The sequence below is a fragment of the Haliotis rufescens genome, unplaced genomic scaffold, assembly GCF_023055435.1.
Source record: "Haliotis rufescens isolate VD_foot unplaced genomic scaffold, xgHalRufe1.0.p SCAF_7, whole genome shotgun sequence".
In the NCBI taxonomy this organism is placed as follows: domain Eukaryota; kingdom Metazoa; phylum Mollusca; class Gastropoda; order Lepetellida; family Haliotidae; genus Haliotis; species Haliotis rufescens.
In genome coordinates, this window is record NW_025964361.1 from 16994618 (window position 1) to 17020070 (window position 25453).

The 25453-nt window shown below is 39.4% G+C and overlaps 1 protein-coding gene across 6 annotated transcripts in view; it reads right to left on the reverse strand.

Annotated features, from left to right (window-relative positions):
• LOC124151844 (sodium/bile acid cotransporter 7-B-like) overlaps window positions 1–25453 on the reverse strand; it is a 95982-nt gene that overhangs the window by 33208 nt on the left and 37321 nt on the right. For 4 of the 6 annotated variants that reach the window (XM_046524501.2, XM_046524498.2, XM_046524502.2 and 1 more), the window contains 4 exons: window positions 24696–24832; window positions 24050–24125; window positions 19972–20010; window positions 9238–9273 (listed from right to left, as the gene is read on the reverse strand). In XM_046524501.2, the coding sequence (XP_046380457.1) occupies window positions 9238–9273; window positions 19972–20010; window positions 24050–24125; window positions 24696–24832 (288 nt within the window). The remainder of the gene's footprint in view (window positions 1–9237; window positions 9274–19971; window positions 20011–24049; window positions 24126–24695; window positions 24833–25453) is intronic. The other 2 variants (XM_048388301.1, XM_046524499.2) reach the window with 1 other exon arrangement.

Genomic DNA, 25453 nt, shown 5'->3' on the forward strand with positions numbered 1-25453 from the left:
CGAAGCGTAAGTACAATATTTAGAAGCGCCAGTAATATCCTCTCGGTCATCCCCCCCCCCGGGCTCTTGCCACTGGGGTGAAACGGCATCACGTGGTGTATGGCTATCTCTCTGCTGTGATTTCTGGCTCGAGCTGCACGAGGATTTTGCTGTATAACTAGCATAGCTAGGTGAGATTCTCGTGCTACATGTTTCTTTTCCCGAGTAGCACGGGATGAGATAGTGCTATCGTGACTACTTTCCCTAGATACAACGTGTCTTTTGTCCTGTGAACTTTCTGACCTGTGACGATGTAAATAGGACTTTTGTTTGCTATCTTAATCATGTGACCTAGATCTTGTCGTATTTTTCAGATAAGCATGTTGTTTTAGTTTATTTATGTCCTGTGATATCGCTTGGAAACGTTTGTCAAACATTTCGGACATGGATGTTGTCAGCGATTAAGGTCATTCAGTCATACTCAAGGGGGAGAACGGAATAGATTTTGGCTCCAATGTTTCTTTAAACCCATGAGTGACCAAACTACCCGTAGCACCCGGGCATAAGGCTGCGGTCCTAAGACCAGAGCTGGATGCCTGCTCCTTAGTTTTGGGCGGGTGGGTTGAGCAACGTGATTTTCCTTCAAAAGCAAAAAAACGGGTTCTCTATATTCATCACCTCTTTTGAGCCTGTATGTTTCTCTAAGGAAGTCAATTTACCTGAGACTAAACACTTTTCCACATTTGATTTTGATTTAGTTTTGGTTTTGGGAGAGAACGATGCATATTTTTTGTCCGATGATCTTGTCTTCCTCCTTGGATTTTGATTTGGGACAATTTAAGGCTTTATAAAGCTTGTCAAATTTTTCTTTTGACAAGTCCTTGCAGTACGTGCATCGTGCACGTGCTCTTTCTACAAGTACTACATCTAGGCTGAGGGTCCCCAATCGCTTGATCAATTCCACACCCCGAGCAGACTCCCGATGACGGTAGTGGGGAGGCATCCATACCCCAAACTACGTAAACTAAATCTACCTACTTACGTCAACGATCTTGCTTCTTATACCACCGTTTCAGCAATCTTGACTGACGAAGGTCGTCTGCTGCAAAACTTGACGATCGTAGATTGTCTGCTATATCCAATGATGATCGTTGGTTGACTATTGTAATCTTTTTAGATTTATACAAGCTGTGAATTGTTAACCGAAAAACGTGTTTGGATTGATGAGCAAAAACTTTGCTTGTTGATCCAACACACACGGGAAAGAAGTGATGTTTTCCCGCCTTGCGCATGCGCAGATGCAGTTTGACAAGGGATAGGGTTTACCTCAAGACTATGGGATAATTGGCAGTGAAGAGGACGTCTGTCGAAAAAATCTAAAGATTTTATAGTGTGATTATTGCCAAAATGGGAATTTGTGGCTATGATGTAATAGAGGTAGGATATTCGCAGGAATTATATGTATATCAAAGTGCTACACTTACGGTTATTATTAATAATTAATATCAATTAATTTATAAAGCTGGAACTTAAGTAACCTGATAGTGGAATCTACCATTGGTGGAAAAATAATAGTTTCAGATACAATTTCTTTCGATCATTACATCAAATGTCTTGAAGTTATATTATTGGTATTTTATAACTGAGTTACCAGTAGATCCGCTAAATAGAATGCTAGGTGAAAGTTACACCGACACCAAATTGCTATTAGATACCTGCATAAATGCTTCCTCTGAACAAACCCGTTTTAAGGACCATTTTCAGAACATCATTGACTGCCATAGCTTCATTCAAAACGTGGTTTCACAGACATTAGACACATCAGCACTCAAGTGTCAGGTTTCAAATGTATAAATATGAGGTACTGGTATCTACAGTGGGACTATTTTATAGTTTATTTCCATAGTACTACGGCAGCAAGAGCACTTTGAAAACGGTGCTTACTACACAAGGTTACCATCTTAGAGCAATCCAAAAAGAGTCGCAGTAAGTTATAAATGTAACAAATATTACTAAAGTTCAACACTAAAATACCCCTAGTCTTGACTAGTGGAAAATATGGGTTTACAACACTCAGTTTTTCAAAAAGAATTTGACAAATAACCTCCCAAACTGAGTCCAAAGATATATGAATTTCATCACTACTTGTTCTGCACTATTTGGACTCACAAAGTCATTTCTTGGAAATCAGCGCAACAAGGTATTTCTTGGAAAATGATATGGGTTGTAGGTTGTCAAAATAGTGGAAAAAAAGGCTGAACGAATTTATATCTCCAACAAACTTTCTTAATTAACATTCTGTTATTTATGTGTAATTCTTATTAGTTAGTTAGCAATTTGTTAATGTTGAACCCCATCATGGATCAGGGTTGTCATCTTGCCTTGGGTAACTTGCTTGAAGCACAGAGACTTTTAACAAGAACTTTGGTAGCCATTGACAGTGGTGACGTGTAACTGCAATGTAGGTCAATGTAGCAGGATGACAACCCCGATCTATGATGTGGTTCAACATTAACCTGTTGATTAACTAGGAATTAGCCTGCTGCTACGTGGTTGTCAATGGAACTGGAGTATGATTGAACAGCTGATGTTTAGGCAGCAGACGAGCCAGCATTCTGACTCGAGGGATTGGATTTGTTGGTAAGAGTTCCTTTTCTTCCACTCCTTTTGTTTTCCACGATATTACCCTTGCACTCAACAAGAATATAACAAAATAACACATGTGGGGGGAACGGAAGGAACTCTTTCCAATCCTAAAGTTGGTGGTAGAAGGTGATGGCAGTGAATATCGATCACAAAAATGTTTGTAAACAATACGCTGTCATGAATAAAGTTTTTTCAAATATATAATTTTATAGTTTACTTCATTATCGTTTGTCTCAATGAGGAAATTACCTGTTTGCCAACAAACATGTCCCAAACAATTTCATAAACGTTATCATTTGTATGCAAAAGATATACCTTTGTTAAGTCTTGTAATCTCATCATCGAAGCAGTTAGGGTTACAGTCTAGATTGTCAAAATTGTCACCAAAAACATTTGATATGAAAGGTGCCATATTCCCCTCTATTAGACGCTAGGCTGCCTATTAATTTTGCGAGAGCAGTCGAACCGACGTGTATCAGAGACTTGGCTTGTATTAGAGAACTTCTAATAGAGGAAATATCAATATGGTATACAGTTCTTTTTTTTTATTGATATGTGGGCTATCAATATATTCATACCCACATTTTTTTGCGAGAAAAGGCTGAATATATTGCAAGAGATTTCCGTAGCAAGAAGGAATCATCTTTTTAACCATTCAGAATCAAGCATTCTTCAAAGTCATGGCAGAATTTCAAACAATCTTTACAGGTTAGTTCTCGAGTAAGCTGAACTTATGGAACATTTCGTGTATTCACAATCACTTGTACAACAATATTTCCTTTCATTTTTTGATGCCTTTAATGATCTTGTGCTCCCTTCAGCCTTTGACTATACACACAAGTAGCAGCCCAATCCAGCAAGTTCCAGAGTGAGTGAATGTTTATCTGATCACCGTCACCAATATTCCCTTTCCCATATTCCAGAGTTTCATTCCTGATACAAAACTGTTGGCAGATTTTACTTGAACCACACATAGCAGCATCTAAAAAATTCTAAAATGACCAAAAATATAATAAAACAACCATGTCTCATAACCATTTATGGCAAACCTTAGTGCTCCGCTGAGTCATAGACTACCAGTAGGTTTGTTCACTGCAGCTCACTCTGACCAAGATTCTACCTGAAACTGAACTGTCTACAGTGGCCTACATATTTTCATAACTAAAAGAATATATTTTTATTCTCACAAAGTTTGTTTGTTTGTTGTTTAACGCCGAACTCAGCAATATTCCAGCTATATGAAGGCGGTTTGTAAAATAATCAAGTCTGGACCAGACAATCCAGCGATTGACATCATGAGCATCAATACACACAATTGGGATCAATGACATGTATCAACCAAGTCAGCGAGCCGGACCAACCGATCCCATTAGTCACCTTTTACGGCAAGTATGGGTTGCTGAAGACCTGTTCTACCCTGGAATCTTCAAGGGGCTTATTCTCACAAAGATTCTGCTTACTGTTCATTGTGGTTTTATCGCAAAAAAACAATTATAATCATTACAACATAAAATCAAACATTGATAGCTTAAACATCATGTTAACCTTGCCAATTTGCCAGCTAAATTCAGGGCAAAGTTGGCAGGAAAAAAATGAAAATGTGAAGAGTTTATGGATGACTGGATAGGACATGAAAAGACAGCTAAAAAGTTGAAAACTGAGAATCTATAACTGCTAACATTTTCAATCACAAATTAAACAAAAACCAAGATATGTTTCAGTAATATAACGTAAAGAATGTTGATAAAGAGGTCAACATCAAATAGAAACAAATATGAAGAAATACTTAGCTACTGAAATAAAAATGTTGTGCAGTTAATGTCTACTTTTGTCTTTGAAAAGTATTTCAAATATTGAGTGAGGCTGTTTTTGACTTGTCCTATGGCCATGTAACAGAAAATCATGATTCTGTGCACATCAGAGTCATTCAGGTTGATTAATTAGGTTGTCATAGTAGCACAGAGCTCACACACAGCTAGAGGGAGGAGTGTGGAAGGGCCACTGTTTGAAGTTTGCTGCAAAGCAAGAAAACATGTGTTTCCACAATTTTCACTCCAAAAGCTGCATAGTGTAAACAAATGTCACAATCCCAAATTGTTAACAATTAACCTGTCAACTGGGGTCACAGTACTGGAGGTACTGAAAACTGAAACCTCTTTTAAATGAAGCCTTTTCACCCAAAATCTGTGCGTATTAATACATCGATAACCTACTTGATCCATATGATGGCTGCCAATAACCCATCTTAACTGTATACCTCATTACCTGTATTAGATGGAGGATCTCTAATATGTGCTGGCTTCTCATGGATGCCAGCCGGTGTAAAGTCTGAAAGTATACCCCCCCCCCCTTCAAAGTATACCCGGGTAGATTCTGGGAGCTCCCAGAATCTACCCCCCTTTTCCAGAATCAACCCCCGGGGGTATACTCTGGGAGTTCCCAGAATCTACCCCGGGGTATAACCTGGGAGCTCCCAGAATCTACCCCTGGTTATAACTATAATCTAGGAGCTCCAAGAATCTACTGCAGCCCTGTTTGATTTAAACATTTTTATTTCATGAATGTACATGAAGTTTCCTTTTGGGGGATGCATCTAACTCAGTCTTGATCTCTCCTGGTCAATTGCTGTAAAAACATTGCTCCTAGATTATAGCTATAACCCGGGGTAGATTCTGGGAGGAGCTCCCAGATTATACCCCGGGGTAGATTCTGGGAACTCCCAGATTATACCCCCTGGGGGTAGATTCTGGGAAAGGGGGGTAGATTCTGGGAAGTCCCCAAAATCTACCCCGGGGTAGATTCTGGGAGCTCCCAGAATCTACCCGGGTATACTCTGAAGGGGGGTAGATTTTGGCACCTTACATCGGGTGAACAGCTCATGCCAAATTATTGAGTGCCTGGGCAACTTAACGAGGAAATACGGTATGTTTGATGACAGATGATTTTGACTACAATTTTGATGTTCGAGACCATAACCCTGACTGTTTGATGATGAGATGACAATACTTCAACAAAGGCATATCTTTTTCATACAACGGACAACGTTAATAATACTCAAAGGGGCATCTTAGGTAATTTCCTTATGGAAACAAATGATACTAAAAGAAAATTCTACCATGTATTTGGAAATTACTCAATTCTGATTGGTCAATCAGAGGTTGTCAAATCACACAAAAAAACTCTGATTGAAACAGCCAAATTGACAGCTGCATAAGAATAGAATGATATTTTTTTCACTCATTGTCAGTAGGCATATTAAAATAATTTTATCTCCAATTACAGATTACCAAATGCAAAGTTGCGGTTACTACAATATTCAATGGATGTGTGCAATATATTTCATGAAGACAACACGATAGAAGTCAACAAATAAAATGTACCGTATTTGACGTAAAAGCGCCCAGGGTGCTCTCCAAATTAGAAATATGGGGCTCTTATTAGAAAATTATTCTGGTGGAAAAAACAGAGTTGAAAGATAAATTTTGTGGTTTATGGTGACAGCCTGAAATGTTTATGTACAACAGATATTTTGCCCATAATTAAGGGTGCATATAACACACGAATGTGTATTATACGCGAATAAATAAGTGTTGTGTACACTGATCAATTGGAAGGGGTGCTAATTGGGATTGTTCACTAGCCAATATGTTAGCAATTATCGCAGTGGGCGCTTATTAGAGCAGGGCGCTTATTACGTCGAATACGGTATCTTAAGATTTGGGGACAACAGAGAACTTGGAGTTTGGTGCTTTTCTATACAACTGTGACGTTATATGTCCGGAGAGTACCCATGGTCATGTTAGCTTACGAGGTTGCCGTGTTCATATGCTTTCAATGCCTGTCATATATTCAAGTGAAGTATTACAGTGTAAACAAACTGCTTGAGCATATAGAGCGCCATTTTCTGTTTAAAGGCTGTTGTCAGTGATTCCTGAAATTCTGATTGACAACCCACTGGATTCATGGCACTTCACTCAATATATTTGCTGACAACAAAGAGTTTGTGTTTTGTTTAGTCATGGTAGAATGGAGATGAATATACTGTGTTGTTAGTGTAGAGCTAGATTACCTGTAGATATAACTGCACTAAATTTAACACTTGACATGTTGCGAGTTTGGTTCTAGATTCAATTTAGCGTGGCTAAAGCCACAGGTAACCTAGCTCAACATCATAAACACTGTATGTTTATATCCGAAATAAAACATCATTATAAACAGTGTTTAAATAGAAGACTTTATTTGTGATAACATGTTGTTTACAAACCTTTTTGTGTTCGATATTCATCGCTATGTCCGTCAACTACTGACATTAGGATTTGGTCTCTTCCAAAGCCAACAAAAAATCATGAACAAATGTCCCCTAATCACTGCAGTCACAACACAGGCACAGAGGCATTTATTTTTTTTTTTTATTATTACTGGGGGTATTTGCTAACTAACTAATAAAACATTTAAAAATTAAATAACAGAATGTAAATGAATAAAGTTCGCTGGAGACATAAATTTGCTCAGGTTTTTGTTTTACTATTTCTACAACCTGTCACTGCTAGAATGGGAGAATTCAACGTTGATGTTTAAGAAAAGACTTGTCATGCTGATTTCCAAGAAGAGTCTGAACAGTGCAAACATGCAACAGGTTGCTATGGAATAAAAACAATCTTTTGACTCATTTTGCAGGGTTATTTGTCATCTTCTTTTTGTTACAGCAACAACCTGTGACACCACTTTAGGAGCTTTGTGCCTTGTGCAATTAGGCGTTCCAAAAGAGCACCATTTACAAAGCACTGTTGTCATCATAGTAGAACGGAGATAACCTACTGTGTTTTGAAATTTGATATGGTCCCACTGTAGAGTAAATACCTCTTATTTTTACATATGAAACCTCGCGCTAAGCACTTGGTTCCAAACTTAAATAAGAGGTTTCTACTCTACAGTGGAACTACATCAAATTCGATACACAATAGATTTATCTCCTAAATGTCCACACCCTTCTCATTTAAAGAGAAGTATTCACTTTTCTTACCCCAGACAAATATTACCTTGACCATACAACATATTATAGCCATGACAACAACAGACATGTCCACAGCTACATTGTCCTGGTGTAACAACACACCATTTTCCATGACATTTAGCGTTGATTCTGTAAATCATGAAATTAATGTGTCTCCAAAAGAATGCGACCGCTTGGCCCTAGCCAAAAATGCGACTCAATATGAATGCGACATCCCCCTCCTCTCAAGCATCAGTTGATTTGTAGATAAAGAAAATGTCTTCTGTCAGGTTTACAGGAGAATCCTCACATTAATCCAATCCCACATTAATCCAATCAAACACCAAATAGCACCGCTTATTAGCACTGAGTAGAGTACTTCCGCTGAAACAATACTGTGTTTTCCTAAGAACAACAGATGCTTTTTGAGTTTATTCTGTTGAGTGGCATTGAGGAAGTTCAAAGGAAGAAAGCGCGGCGAAAGTGTCAACAAACTATAAGGCGTGTGACAAAACAAAGGCTGTTGATCTAAAAGTTAGTGTGATGAAGCCTATTTATACGCACTGGCTCGTGTCGGCCTTTGACGCATTCGCAAAGAACAAAGACACCGTGTTGCGTGGGTGGTGTCTGTCTCGACCCCAGCAGTGACAATTCACAGGATGTAATTAGTATTTGAATTACATTCTTTATATACATGTTACAAGTGCTGCTCAATAAACAGTGATGTGGAATAAATAGTTGGTTTTTCTGCTATCCAAAATGTCTTGTTGATATAAAAGTGATGTTTAATAATGTCAGCAAAGACCACTCGCTTTTTTTTTATTTAATTGACGCTAGTGTTAATTTCAAGATTTACAGTATTCTAATGCAGTTGCCTCAACAGATCACTTGCCATTAAAGGTCTGTCCCATTGGGAGGTAGTCCATATGTAGGAATGCTTTGCAATCCGAGAAAAACAAAGCCATCACCTTGCCAGCTGATGGAACAGACTTTGACATCTCATGGTCTGCTAATAACAGACTGTGAAACACCAAACCTATTAGCCACTGCTAGCTGACTTCTGCCCATTTCCAGCGTGCCAACTGCCTGTAGATGCTCCTTGCATTGCAGACACCACATCACCCGCTCACACACAAATGAATGACATCAAGTAAATCACCACTGTATGATAAGCATACAATCAATAAGGCTGACAGAAATAATGGTCGACAGAGATTAATCTACTTTCTTTGAAAGTGTAGAAATCAGGAATGACACCTTACGCACGTGTGTTGCACATCTGCATGAGGCACGAGCAAAACTATAGGATGTGTTTTGTGTTCTATGGCAGTGGATTTTATTGTTGCACAGTAATTGTAGCTGTGTTACATTGTTTCTGTTGAGATTCGGTAGACGCTCATTGCATAGTGTTTGGACAGTGATTAGTTGTCAGGAACTTAGTACTTTTTAATGTAAGCAGTCATCAGGAAGTTACTATATTTAGATGCTAGTGGCATGTGTAAACTTCTGAAATACCACAGACTGAAATTCCAGATCCCTTGAATCATCCCAGCTAGCTAGGCTATTCCTGCTTGCATGCTTATCCTGGTTATTGCCATGAGATGGTGCCAGATACTCACTGTTGCTAGGATAAGGGCTGGAGTGATGAAGACACCCTAGAAATGGAAGCAAAGTAATAAGACCTAATAATAAACAAGACAACCATAATCAGGACTTTGAGTGTTTTCAGTATCAAATCGTCCAGCCTTAGTGTATATCTAATTACCTCAGAGATCTTACCAATCAAAACCACTCATATTAAGTCACAAAATCAAAGCACCTGAAAAATGAAAGCAACAATGTTTTGATTACCAAATTTTCATAAGACATACAAGAGTTGTGTGCCAAGCTGTGAGAGCCCAGTGTGGGATGGCCCTGCGTAACAGACAAATGGATAGCACATGACTTTTGAGTTTTAGAGAGTTCGATTATGAAATGCTTGTTCAAGAAATGATGCTTAATTTCTCTTGCAATGAAACTACCAAATTAAATTGGTCTTCAGCAACCAATGCTGGTCATAAGGGGCACCAAACCAAATGGGATCAGGTGGTGAGGCTTGCGGACTTAGTTGATGCATATCATCGTATCTCAAATGTGTGATGAATGTTTGTGATCTCAATCACTGGATTGTCTGATTATTTATAGACCACCGTCATACAGCTGGAATATTGCTGAGTGTGGTGCAAAACAACACACACAGCATGCAAAGTAATATATTCCTGTTCCCAGTAGAACACCTGGATACATATTAAATGTCAAGGGGTCATTAGTTGTTCTCATTCACCATTGAAATTGAAATATTTTCTTGATAAAACTTGAATACTACTTTATTATTTAAAATATATAACTTAATGTTTCTTAATATGCAACAATTAATTTAACATTGCAATACACCCATTTTTTGAGGACATCTGTTTTTTACTTAATCATCATATTTGTTTCTAATTGTTTCACAAACAATTAAATTTGAATCTTGAGGCCTTCCACCAAACCTTTAACTTCACAATGATGGGCAAGCATCTACATATAGTATGAAAAGATTTCACAAATTAGAAAAGAGGTGGTTTGTATTAAATACTAAAATAGTGTGACAACACTGTAGCTAAAGTGAACATTTTGTCAACAGTTTAAAATGTCAGCAAGACAGTCACTTAACCTAACTTGCCATCAACATTGATATCCAAATATGTTCAGCATAAATAATGGGGACTAACTGATAAATGCAAAACTACAATTCCACAAAGTATTAACTGTTTTTTTTCCACAGCTTTCCAAGTCTTGTCATGAGAATAATATGCATGTTTGATCCTTTGTCAGTATGTAGCTTTTTATATTCAAAAACAAAATAAACTAACAATAAAATCCTTATGATTTGAAAATAAGATGATATCAATATTAGATGGAATATACATGCAAAATATCAGATTTTTGAAAGTGTAGGAGCAAAGGTTCAATCAAGGTCAAAATGTAAACATTTGTGAAGATGAGAACAGTCCATATAATATCTACTACACAATACACATATACAAAGTTTCATTACATTTTGACCATAAATAGCGGTGTTTTTTCAACATGTCTGCCAAGAATGCAATTTGATGTATGAGGGGCATGGGCAAAATGCAATGAACAAAGCAAGGTTAAAATATTAAATATTGTAGAAACTGAAACACTATTTATCATTGTTAAGAACTAAAAGAACACAACCTCTATTACATCTTAGCCATAAATCCTGCATGCACAAGGGTAGGAAACCTCACTTCTTTCAAACTTTAAACATCCTATCAAACTATTGTTTGATAATTCTTGTGGATACTTTACCTCTATTACATCTTAGCCAGAAGACACAGGTGCTTTCTGGCATCTTGTAATCCCTGGATAGTTTACGGTCTGCATATAGGGAGATCAAACCCCAATAGCTTTACTCAATCAGCTGGGTGTCCTCTCCTTAATCCAGCTCCAGGGGGGTGCCTAATTGCTCTAACACAAGTTTCTCTAGTTTCTTTCCTGTTTTTAACAATATTGGAGCACAGGAACTGAAATCACATCAAATTCAGAATCATGCCAAGGACATTAGTAAATACCTGACAAACCTCTTGTGTCCTTACAATCCCACTTTGTGATGTCATTCTTCCTTAAATAAGTCTGGCTCTCTATGACCCTTCTAGTATGTGCCCATCATGACGTCACCTCTGGCTTGATGACGTCACTTCTGTGCTGACATCATTCCCATGACATTTGATAGTGATTTCCTGCCTATAAACCTTGGTAGAGAATAGGCCCAAGTGTTATTTAACTTGCCAAACTGCTTGTTACAGGAACATACAAACACACACAGACACCCCTCCTGTCTTGCTCCCAGTCAAGGTGGAGGAGGTTACAAACTGATGAAGGTTTGTGTGGCCACCACCGGCCCAAGGCTATAGATAACCTTCAGTGTGGCTGAATATCTCATAGACAGAAAGTAGTAAATGTGTTGTTGGATTTCCACTGACAACTGGCTGCGACCTCTTCCGTGGACCCATTATTCCAGGATAAGGCTCCTGGTGGAAAAGGGTCTGATCTCATGACCCGTACACACAGGATAAGTCACTTTTATGTGACTGCAACTGTTTGAGATGGTTGCCTTGAGCCAGCCTGCAACAGTGGCTTTAATTGCATTGTTATACAAGGACGATTTACATGATATAAAGAGGCACTTTCATTGCCTATAGTGAGGTTGAGTTGCCGATAGATTATTCTAAAAAGATGTACAGGGCAAAGATGCTGATCTAGTGAATCAATTCCCTTGCCAAGAGCAGGGATAATATAAAATCTGTGTCCCAGTCTGCCCAGAGATGAGATCTGATATTTAGCCTTGAATTCTGGTTAGGCACTTATAATAATATTGCTCCAATATGGGATGGAGGGACCATTCCATGGGCATGAGTTTGTTCTTCCGCAGGTATGTCTAACTTGCCCGGTATCTGGCATGCTTCCACCCTGCAACTCATCTAGTCTGCCAAGGCAAATAAACAGCTGTGATCTTGTGCCCCATTGATGCTGTATATACACTATATGTACACCACTTCGGTGTTGTCTGTCGCGCTCAATACTGGCTAGTGGTGAAGCCAAACTTGCCATACTTTGATAGCTTGGAATAAACATTTACAGACAGTTGATATGCATCTTCCTGTCTTGGGCTGATTGGGAAGTATAAGAAGAATACCTGGCATGTCATTGTGAGGCAGAAGCCACCAGTGTAGCTTTGACATACCTGAGCTGGTAAAGGTTGAGTTCTAATTTTAGCTCTCTGGTTGTATTTATCCAGGCTTGAAAGGGACATCGAGAGATGTAAACAGGCCTAGACATATATATTGTATATATATATATATTGTTTATTCACAAAAAGTGTTAGGCCGTAGGCCTATTACACAAAACTATTTACAGAGAGAGGGAGAAAAAAGAATTACCACTATTTTACATATATATCCATATCCATACGCATTCATACACATACACATGCATATATACAAATAAGTATTTAGACTGTATGCAATGAACGAAGTCGAAAAGCTTTGTAAACGTAGACTGCTAGATTTCGTATGATTTTAAAGTTAGTGGATGACATAAGAGCATTAAATTTATTTTTAGAAGGGGTTGTAAAATATTTAGGAGGAATATATTCAGCTCTTAAATCACTATAAGCATGATAAGCATTGCATATAAGCACAAAATGATATTCGTCCTCAATAAAATTCTGGTTACAAATCAAACACAGTCTCTGTTCTCTAATTTCCTTAATATATCGATCGGTCTCATTTCGCAGCCGATGGGAGGAGCATCTCAACTGAGCAAGGGCAGCTCTGAATTTTGAAACATTTACTTCATTGATATAGCTTTCTTAGCCAAATGAAATTTTGTGAAGAGAGTAACTTTGGGATTAAGTGCTAGATGAAACCGCTGCATGCCAATCTTGCTCAGATGAGGCTATTAAACGGTTTACAAATTCCGAAATAAAACTTCTACTATTATTACTAAATTGCATCTCCCATATGTAGCCAAAACCAAACAAACAGAGAATGTGTTTGATTTTAGAGACCCAGTTGATCTTACCATTATTAACATCAAGTAATAATAATCTATAACATTTCTTAACTAATCTATTTTCAGGCAAATGTAAAATTCTGTACCAATAAGTAACTACACGCTTATAAGCACATATGTACATAGGATACCTTCCTCATTCCCCCCTAACCACATGATTTGATGAAGATTGTTTAACCCCAAGAAAGCGTTTACTTGCTAGTACCTGGATTTGCTCTAATTCCTTGTAAGTATCTACACCCCAAATCTCGGCACCGTATAAAAGAATTGGAAATATTTTAGAATCAAAAATTTTGAAAAATAGGTCATAAGGAAGAGGTTGAAGCATTTTTAGAGATTTAATGACACCAAATAGGACCTTTTTAGCTTGTAAAGCAGCACTATTAACATGCAAAGACCAGGTGAGAGTTTTTGAAAGAATGGTACCGAGATATTTATAAGAACTTACACACTGAAGTTTTTTACCCTCGTAATACCACTTTTCATATTTTGATAAAATACCCCCATTTTTAAATACCACTACCTTAGTTTTATCCAAGTTGACTGTTAGATGATAGTTACTACAAAAACTTTCCAGAGCTTTTATGCGTTTTTGAAGGCCATACACAGTATCAGCAATAAAAGCAACATCAGCAAACAACAATAGAAAAATCGGTACAGTGTCAGGGTGTAGCTGTACACCTGGAGTGCATGTTGATTCTATATACAAAGCTAAGTCGTTTATAAAAATAGAAAATAAAAATGGACTCATTACGCAGCCTTGCCGAAGTCCTAGAGGGCAATCAAAACATTCTGTAAAACAATTTCTGATCTTAACACAGCTTTTAACACAGGAATAGATGGATTCTAATGGATTCTAATGCATTTAACATTTTTGGGGACACACCTCTGGATTTAAGAACTAGCCAAAGTTTAGATCTATTTACAAAATCGAAAGCCTTTTTAAAGTCAACAAAATGAACATATAATTTACCACGCTTCTTAGACAGATAATGCAGGATTACAGACTGCAGAATAAATATATTATCAATAGTACTATAACCTTTCCTAAAACCAGCTTGAGAGTCACAAATTTTATCATACGCATCAGACCAGAACGTAAGTCTTGAATTAAGTACAGATACATAAAGTTTACAAAAAGTGCTGAGCATGGAGGTACCACGGTAGCTATTGGGGTTTGAGTAATCGCCCTTCTTATGCAGAGGTATGATAACACCAGTACACCACGACCCAGGAAACGAACCATTTTCAAATAAAATGTTAAACCAATGGTGTGACCTGATGTGCTGGTTGTGTTCGCTTAAGATCATATCTCTTGCTCTTCAGTATCTGTCTGCTGGAGCAGCTAAGATTCCTTTGACAAGTTGAAAAATTTCCCCTATATAAATGATGTCTTGAGTAGGTGTCAACTCTGACTTGGAGTGAATCAGGAAGCCTAGATACAAGAATAGTTCAATGAAGAAGACTGCGTTTAGCCTGATTTGTGACTTGTCCTGATCGACCAATAGGAAGCTGTTGATGTAGCTGTGCAGTCTTACTAGAATCAAAAGAGCAAACCCGATGACGGGGATAAAGATAGGCATCCAGTAAGTCTAGACTTATCATCCAATCACCTCATCTGAGGATGTTCCTTAGCTTCCAGACGACACCATTTGGAACTTGGGAGGACGTACTAGATAGTCCTTGTTGAGTTCTTGTAAATCGATTGTCATGTGTATGTCCGATGTATTTTTCTTCAGAACCAGGAAGACTGGTGAGTGGAATCCTTTGGTGGTGTCTGACTCTTTTAATGCACTGATGGCACCCTTGTCTAAAACTTTTTGTATGGCCAAGTTCGTGGCAGCTAGCTTGGCCTTGCCAGATGGAATCAGTACCCTACGGGATGGACCACAAGGTTTGGGAGTTGAAGAAAATGGAACTTTTAGACTTCCTCATAGGAAGAGGTGATGCAATTAGCAAAGCCACACATCCGAAACCAGCTGTGCCGAGGTGAGCTATGGTAATGAGGTGGCACACTGTCTTGGTAATCTGACCTGTGGCTTGAGCTGCACGAGGCACGTGCAGAACAAACGCGATAGGAAAATGGACGCCGTAAGCTTGGCAGTCCCGCATAATGGTAAGTGAAGGGATACAACATCTCCACAAGTTTTCTCTGCTCATCTGGATTCATGTTGTTGATAACTCAGAGGAGATATCTAAAAGGTATAGTAAAACTTAAATATATTACACATTTGTATATTTATCCTGCACTAATCCTTAATGCATTTACTGCTGTTTTTTGACAGAAAGACGAAGCAGTGAAAGGTCCAGATGCAGAAGAAGTTGTTCCAACCAGTGGTGTAGCAATACCCTCACACAGCTGCCATGTGATCTGGAAGTGGTGAGTCACATAGGAGCACATTACAGCTTAGAACTTAACATCTGAGCACTTGGTGGGGAGGTAATGCATCACTTAGACAAAGTAATGCAGGAGAAGTATACAAATGTAAAAAATATTTAGATTTTACTAAAATTTTAACTTATCCTGCATTACTCCTTAATGCATCTCTATCAGACAGTATGGCAAGGACAGTGTCCGAGCACCAGAAGCAGCCTTCCATAATGACGTGGATGCAGCTATTGCTGTGAGGCGCCAGGGTAGAGGCAACCGCCTGGATTTCAAGTGGGTTGCTGGCTCTAGGAAGGTCCAGTCCAGTGGCCTTATAAGCCTGAAGAATGATGGCACGAAGCCATAGGGCAACTTCTCTAGGGCTGATTTCCACCTCCATGCGCTCTGCACTCAATTTTAACATGGGAGATGTCCAGAGTATGTAGCTCGCTCACCCGTGCCGCTGTAGCCAGAGCCAAGAGGAAAACCATCTTCTTTGTGAGGTTGTAGTAATACGCAGAGTGGAGTGGTGTAAAGGGTTTGCCTCTTGGCAGGGTAAGCACCACATTCAGGCCCCACGCTGTGGGTCTGAACTTGGCCTTCTGGTCTTCCAGACAAAAACGACTAACAACTGGAGATCTGTAATATTGAAAAATGACCAAGAGATAAGGCCACAAGGTAGGTCGTGATGGTGCTTGCCCTATACAGATGACTCTTTTGGTGACGATGAAAGGTGGTGCCTCGCTACTGCGTGTGTTGGCATCTGAGGTCAATATTGATATACAGCCACATACATATGATCAAGTGGTTGCAGCAATACGTACAAGTCAGGTGGGGTCTTGACACTGGACATGTCAATCACCCTGCGCAGTAGCCGAGTAAGCTGCATGTCAGCCGGAAATTAGGTGACACATACAGACAATCCCCAGTGAACTGTGTGGTAGACAGACAAGTGGTGTTCCCGAGTTTTGTGAAGAATGTGTGACTTGACTGGTGGAGGAGCAAAATGATCACTATAATATATTGAGACCCCTCATCTTGATCTGCCAATGATGACCCTGAGGTGGGTACCTGGCAGCCTATGACGAATCTGTCAAATGGCTAATAAAGTGTGAATAGTGATGATCTACAAGTTCCCGTAGAGATAATGTCTACCAGGAACGTTGCGAGCCAAGTTCAGCAGGAGTACTATCTGTGGACTCGGTCGCCCAACATTGATCGTACCACTGATGAGACAGGAAAAAAGGCGGGTGGAAGAGAGCTATGAATTCAATGAAAGCCAAGCAAGCAGTGTAAAAGCATGACTAAGCGGTCTTATGATAGTAGTATAATTATCATGGTAGATTATCAGTTACTAAGAATTTAGACTGAAACCCCCTAAAGTTGATTTATGCTGTTTTCTTAGAACGGATTTGTGTTATAAAGTGAGTGAGTGAGTTTGATTTTACGCCGCTTTTAGCAATATTCAAGCAATATCATGGTGGGGGACACCAGAAATGGGCTTTACACATTGTACCCATGTCGGGAATCGAACGAGCGAACGCTTTAACCACCAGGCTACTCGACCGCCCCTTTGTGTTATAAACATGACGTCAGATTATTATCAGGTTGTAAGGAAATGGTTATTCATCAGAAGCCTGTGATTGCATAATTTGTTTTGGGTAAACAGTACCTGACTGCCATGTGTGTTTAACGCATGCGCAGACATACTGTATTAAAACAGGAATGTGAAAACATTTGTTCATCTTATCTATTGGATTCGTTTGCTTCAGGTGAGGAATCAATGCATAGATACACATTCCCCTTGTCCCACAAATCATATAGATCATGTTGTATGTTTTTATGTATGTATCAACACACAGTAAGTCTGGAATTTAAGTTTTAGAAGCCAGCAAGCCCGTCATCGTGTTGTCTCTAAACAATCCGCTGTCAGTTGAAGATGTTCTTTCAGTCTGTGTTCAAACAAGCACAGGGTTCTGTTTCTTGTGTATGATAGTGTTATTTGTATTTCTCTGAGATCAAGATAAATATTTCATGTCAAGTTTGATAAATTTGATATCAGGTTTGATAAAACATTTTGAGAATTTGTATGCATTTTATCATGTAAAGGGAGATAACTGATCAGTGATTATTGTCAGTTGTCAGACATGGACTTCAGTCAAGAATAGCCTTTTATTGGTACAGTTTTATGTAAATATAACAACTGTAGTTAAGCAAAAACTTCAGAGTAATATGTGTCATAGAAATTATCATAGATGAGTTTATTCATAATGTCATTAATGTGGAAAGTAAGTCTGTTTCCATGTGTATTAAGGTTATCCACTGTATGTAAGAAATATCAGAGCGTGGCCATGTGGTGGTTCAAAATGGCGGATTGGAACAACAAAATTCCCATAATTACTGCAATTAAAATGAACAAACGAACTGGGATTTATTAGAAATTACGTATGGATAACACCAAAAAGACCCAAACCATAAACTACAACACAATAGCAAGTGAAAATGAAACATTAATAGAAGAAAAGGATGCTTGAAAACTGCAGAGGCTTTATTTCTCAACAACATGTCTGTCCATGTTGACTGGCAAAGCAGTAATGTGTTCTTATGTGATGTCAACACTTCTTCTGCAGTTGGACCTCTTACAGCTTCGTCTTTGTCAAAAACAGCAGTAAATGCATTAAGGAGTAATGCGGGATAAGTTATATAATTATACTTTTAGAAAACTCATTCATTTTTAAAGGGGATGAGTGGGATCATAAGGGGCTCTGAGGCCTCTTTCAAACCTACCTGACCAGCCCAGATGCCAGTGGATTGACATCCAGATAAGTACACCTGTTTCTTTTCATCCTGAGAGGGGCGGTCGGGTAGCCTAGTGGTTAAAGCGTTCGCTCGTGACGCCGAAGACCTGAGTTCGATTCCCGACATGGGTACAATGTGTGAAGCCATTTCTGGTTTCCCCGCCATGATATAGCTGGGATATTGCTGGAATATTGCTAAAAGCGGTGTAAAACCATACTCACTCACTCTTGTCATCCTGAGGCGGATGGGATGGGCAACAAGTAAGTGAGAGAGTTAAAATTTAAAGTCATATCGACAGTATTTCAGCCATATCATTATTACAAAAAGTTATACATAAAGAATCAACAAAGGACATTAAATAACCAGACTATCACAGATTAATATTTAAAAGTTGTATGTAACCAAAAAGAGATATCACTATACATCCCAATATATGATAAAGCTTTAGATCACCAGTAGAACTAGGGACGATGGCTACTTTTGCTACCTGCATGGACTCCAGGAGGATTTACATCATGCCTTCAGGTGTTGAGTGACAATTCGCTAAACTAAAAGAACACACATTCTACGATCAAAACTGTGGCAGTAATAAATATACTTTGTATGACATGGTCTTACGTACCCTATCCAATGGACAATTATTTTACACTACTTCAACCCCTTTGGAGGTACAGCCAATTACAATTTCAGGTATCAAATTAAATCTACCAATTTTAAAAAGTAATTTATTTCGTAGAGGCCTGATTTTAATCAAAATTTATGAAACAATTCTAATTCTTTTAAAAAACAACATAATTAAATGAATGCTTAAGTGTCCCTCAGTGGAGAAAAGCAATCCCAGAAGAGACACTTTGTAGTTGGTCCGGTGGACTTTTTGGCCGATGTTGTGGTTTTCCAAGATGTTTTCAATTTAGTTCCCTTCCCCACACCTCAGAAAGTTGATCAAATGTCTCCTTACACAGATGTTTGCAAAAGTTGCATCTCAAACTTGGAGAACACATACTCTTGTTGCTTGACCCGCATGGGGGGGGGGGATCTCCAATCACTTGATCAATGTCGCACCCTGAGCACACGCCAGATGGCAGTGGAGGGGGACAGTTTCTAATCTGCTTACGGAGCTGTTAGATTTTGTTCTCAGCTTGTCCATAAGATGATCTCAAGAAAATACAGTGTGAAATACCAAACCAAACGTTTTAGATACGATCAAAATGTTTTGATTGCTTACATTTGGACACAAAGGAAAGAAGTGACGTTTTCCTGCCTCGTGCATGCACAGTTGCATTAGTGAGGAGGATAGGCTTTACCTCACAATTATTTGATATTGTTGGCAGTGAAGAGGACATCTGTTGAAAAATCTAAAGATTTTATGGTGTGATTAGAGCCCAAACAGGAATTTATGGCTATGTAATACAGGTAAGGTATTCAAAAGAATGATGATGATTAATAGCACAATAAATTAAGAGGTATTATTTTTTGGGATGACTTGACTTGAAGTTGAGCCAAGGTCATTAAACTGTACATGCACAGAAATTGAGTTTTTAAATCATAAAAAGAAACGACTTACCAAGAAGCTACCTAGTGCAGAATTAAATATTGCAGCAGCCTGGAAAAGAATTAATTTGCATAATTAGATGTTGCAAACAGCTCAAGGGCAAGGGCAGAAGTAATCTTGTATATTAGGACCTAACCTCCTCAAAACTTTTTCATCAATAGTTGACTTAACTATTGCAGGATGTGGAGTCATACATATGATATCCATACCTTGCCACCTTGACAGGGCTGACTTCTTTGGTCATGTGTACCCCACCTCAGATCAGAACGTCCATGTTTGGAATCCAAACACAGGACTTGGGCGTTTCATGGTGCTACATTGGTGTCTAATGTGGGCTGAGAATGTTCTTAACATATAGGAGCATCATAGTCTCAGTATCCTACTCTGCAGAGTGGCGTCAGGAGGTCCATGGTTGGAATCCCATGACAGGTAACCGTACCTGTCTTACACACCTTAGGACTTGTCAATGTATCATACACATTCCAGTCTTGCACACCTTAGGACTTGTCAATGTATCATACACATTCCAGTCTTGCACACCTTAGGACTTGTCAATGTATCATACACATTCCAGTCTTGCACACCTTAGGACTTGTCAATGTATCATACACATTCCAGTCTTGCACACCTTAGGACTTGTCACCTGACCTTCAACCACTGATTCCACTGGAAAAATCCAACTTTGTAACGAGTGCCACAGTATTGAAGCTCCACTTTATTCAGTGATATAACAAGAATCTGAATATGCAGTATATTATATACTTAGCCTACGATGACAGTGTGCAACTTGCTTCACATCTTTGATATGCATACCACAGAGTGAAAATAGATCGCCCCTAAATGACGGTCACCCATATCAGATTATCTGCCCTTGATTCTACTTGCTTCAATACAGATGGGAGGATGTTCGACATAATGAAGGGAGGCTGGGTGAGCCTTACCTCTGTAACGTCAGGCAAATATATAATATTCCAAATATTTAGATCCCTGTAAATGTAAACTATCCTGCTATGACAATGTGCATATCCCGGGGCCTGGATACACACTGCCCTGGGTAACTGGATCGCATGAGAACTTACTGTTCCAGTTCTGTAGTCATATCAACAACACCCCAACAGTATGGAGATACAATGTGACCACAGGAGGACCTAACAATAGTCTGCAAGCTTTGCTAAAGCATCTGAGTCATCTGCTGCAGTGCCAGACTAGGAGGGCCATATTGATCAAGTCTAGACAAGGATTCCATGACATATACCTCAGATAGTACTTTGCTTTGGCATCCGATTTCCCAAATCTGACATGTTCATGTGAAGAGCAAGGGTGGACGCCAACCATCGTATTTCCTAGGTCACTGTCTGCCTGAGGGGGTGGCTGTCCAGCATGATGACAGCCTCCAAGATTGTCGACTGTAACAATCATAATGAGATAGAGACGAGATAGGGTATTGATCACAACCCTTGTGAGGTCACTCTGGAGGGTGGTAGGTAAGAGGTAGAGTCACCGACAACGGTAGACGATATCCCCAGTAGAGGGTATTGATCACAACCCTTGTGAGGTCGCTCTGGAGGGTGGTAGGTAAGAGGTAGAGTCACCGACAACGGTAGACGATATCCCCAGTAGAGGGTATTGATCACCGACCCTTGTGAGGTCACTCTGGAGGGTGGTAGGTAAGAGGTAGAGTCACCGACAACGGTAGACGATATCCCCAGTAGAGGGTATTGATCACCAACCCTTGAGAGGTCACTCTGGAGGGTGGGAGGTAAGAGGTAGAGTCACCGACAATGGTAGACGATATCCCCAGCAGAGGGCACTGATCACCAACCCTTGTAAGGTAGCTCTGGAGGGTGGGAGGTAAGAGGTAGAGTCCCCCACAGCGGTAGACAATATCCCCAGTAGAGGGTATTGATCATAACCCTTGTGAGGTTGCTCTGGAGGGTGGTAGCTAAGAGGTAGAGTCACCTGCAGAGGTAGACGATATGCCCAGTAGGGGGTACTGATCACCAACCCTTGTAAGGTTGCTCTGGAGGGTGGGGAGGTAAGAGGTAGTGTCACACACAGCGGTAGACGATATCCCCAGTAGAGGGTATTGATCACCAACCCTTGTAAGGTAGCTCTGGAGGGTGGGAGGTAAGAGGTAGTGTCACACACAGCGGTAGACGATATCCCAAACAGAGGGCACTGATCACCAACACTTGTAAGGTCGCTCTGGAGAGAGTTAGGTAAGAGGTAGAGTCACACACAGCGGTAGATGATATCCCCAGCAGAGGGTATACTATTGATCACCAACACTTGTGAGGTCGCTCTGGAGGGTGGGGGGTAAGAGGTAGAGTCACACACAGTGGTAGTTGATATCCCAAGCAGAGGGCACTGATCATCAACCATGCCTGCGTATAACTTGCTGCAACAGTAGTCTTAAGCCAGACCGCCATCGTTGCCTTGGTGATGTCCTTGTTGGGATGTTGGTTGGTTGGTTTGTTGTTTAACGCCGCACTCAGCAATATTCCAGCTATATGACGGCAGTCTGTAAATAATCTAGTCTGGACCAGACAACCCAATGATTGATATCATGAGCATCGATCCACGCAATTGGGATCAATGACATGCATCAACCAAGTCAGCGAGCCTGACCACCCGATCCCGTTAGTCGCCTTTTACGACAAGCATAGTCGCCTTTTACGGCAAGCATGGGTTGCTGAAAACCTATTCTACCCCGGAACTTCACGGGTCGGTCACCAAGGTTACTCTTCACGAAGGAAAACCAAGCTTTCGTATTTTTGTAAATTACAGAAGTCAACTTCATTGAATCTTCATGTTATCCAATGCACACAATGAAGAGCACACCAAAAAATCTACGGAAGTCAAATAATCCATGGTACCCTTTTATTTTTGTTATTTTACTTTAATAAATCTGTTTGATATTAAAAGTAATATTGTATTTTGTGTCATTTTAAGATGTTTTATAATCATTACATTGTTGAGAGATTGTCAAATTGTTTTGAGCATGTTAATACTAATTCATTAGATATCAAAACAAGAATCTTCAGAGGGTGACAAATCCCCTGAAGAAAGCGCTAAAGTCACACATTCTGTAACCGGCTGCTGAAACAAACTTATTTGTGGGATTGGCCTAAATCAACCACACGGCAGGGACAACTGTTTTCATTGGCTGTGTAAATACAGACATAAAGCCCATAACTGTCGTTCGGAATACCCTGTGTGTTGTTTTTTTAGGTTACACGATAAAAAATCATATTCCAACTGTCACTTTCATGATCTGCTAAGCGATGCTCTGATTGGTCAGATGAAAGGTTTTTCTGACATGACCGGTAACAGGATGTCCTCAGATCTTTGTTTAGAGTTAGCGATCTGATTTTAATGAGATTGTTTTCTTATGAACATCCATCCAAAATTTGAAAAAACAATATGTCCATTGGTTTCTGAGGAGATACTGGTCATACTGAAAATCAGATTCCAAACCCCAAATTGTGATGTCATCACTGGTGGAAACAAACAGGCAATTTTAGCTTCATTGGTCTTGTGATGTCTGAGGAGATTAGTGAGTAGGGTTTTACGCCATTTTTAGCAAATACCCCAGCAACATCAAATTAGAAAACAGCAGTTATTACGTTTCACTGAACATTTTTAAGTTGAAGAGACATCCATGATCTCCTGCCCTTGCTATGTTAGAAGCAAGTACTACATCAAAATGCACCTCTGTCAGATGGGAACTACTTCAACTACACAGAATTCATCTTCAGAACCAGTATAGCTAGCTACGAAGATAATACATCACTCAGGAAAAAAAATATGTTCCCATACTGTTCATGGGCCAAGGGAGACAACTGTGTACTCTGGGCATGTATGTTTTTTGTTGACAATTCACAAACTCTTCCATGTCGATTCAAATGGTGGCCTTTTTATGGAAATGTATTCCTGGTTAGGTGATAATATCCTATCACTAGTTGTAGCCAGGAAAATGTCAAACAGTTATATGAGTATCTTATTGATATATCCAGCTGATTACAAGGAAGGGAGTTTTTAGTTCAATGCTCTTGGGCAGACAGAATGTGCATAAACACATCAGACTAACCTCATTGCCACCAGCTGCCTTTGTGAGTAGAACTGCTGAGGAGACAGGAGGCGGCATACAGCTCAGGAGTCTCAATCTGAAAAATACAAAATGGTCATCAGAATATGTCCTCAGCATATTGAGAGCAGTGTATATTATGCTGTCCACTAGACTGAGTACTTACATAATACAGCTGATAGGGTCTACCTCGACCAATTCCATCGCAATGTACCCAGGAACAAACGTTTACATTCCAAGGATTAATGGCCTCCATATTACCAAGCTTTATTACAATTCTATAGAAAATGAAAATGGACCCGAACAGGGACTGGAAAACAGCCTCAGTTGGGTGCTTTCAGAATCTGCAACACACATGGTTACAGTGCTGATCAACTTGAAGATGAAAGAAATCCAGTGCGTAAGAAATAACACTGCTACATTAGTGTCAATATTAGCATTCACAGGAGAAGAAATTTCAAAGTGAGTGGGTAAGCATTATTGTAAGATGAGGCACATTACCCAGCCAGCAGGTGAGTTTACAATGGACTGGTCTGCAGGAGGGGTAAGCACTATTGTAAGATGAGGCACATTACCCAGCCAGCAGGTGAGTTTACAATGGACTGGTCTGCAGGAGGGGAAAGCATTTTTATAAGAAGAGACATATTACCCATCCAGCAGGTGAGCTTCCAGTGGACTGGTCTGCAGGAGGAGGACCACAATGTGCAGCAGGAAGGGGATCACAATGAAGGTGAAACATTGCACAAACAAATGGACATTCACTTGGCACAGAGCAGCAGTCAGTTTCTGAAAAAATAAAATTCATCCCAGGGATAGAAATGTATACTATTTCAAATTAACCACAAGACACTCACATAGATGTTTAGGTGTTTTATGTGTTCTGAAATGTTTTGCTACTTTCCAATCATGAAACAATAGTTTTGTTAATAATTCAAAGAATACTGCCTCTATTACATCAATGCCTAATTCCCGTAATTTGGTTTGTAATCACACTAAAACAATTTTAAGATCTTCAACCAAAGTCCTCTTCACTGTCAATGTCCATAATTTGTCGTGATAGTAAAAATATCTTGCCTCCCTTGCTTTCTGCACATGAGCACGGCAAGAAAATCTTACTTCTTTCCAAAATCTAAGTTCTAGGTAGACACAATTTTATGGATAACAACTTCTTTTATTCTGTGAAAAGCGACGTTTCGGTATAGATCCTTATACCATTGTCAAGCAAGACTAATGCCAAGTGAATGTCCAGTCTTGCTTGACAACGGAATAGGATCGATCTATACCGAAACGTTGCTTTTCACAGAATTAAAGAAGTTGTTATCCATAAAATTGTGTCTACCTTGTCATCCCTCAACTTCTAAGTAATGCCTATCAAACAATTTATCTAAGTTCTAGATTCAAAATACT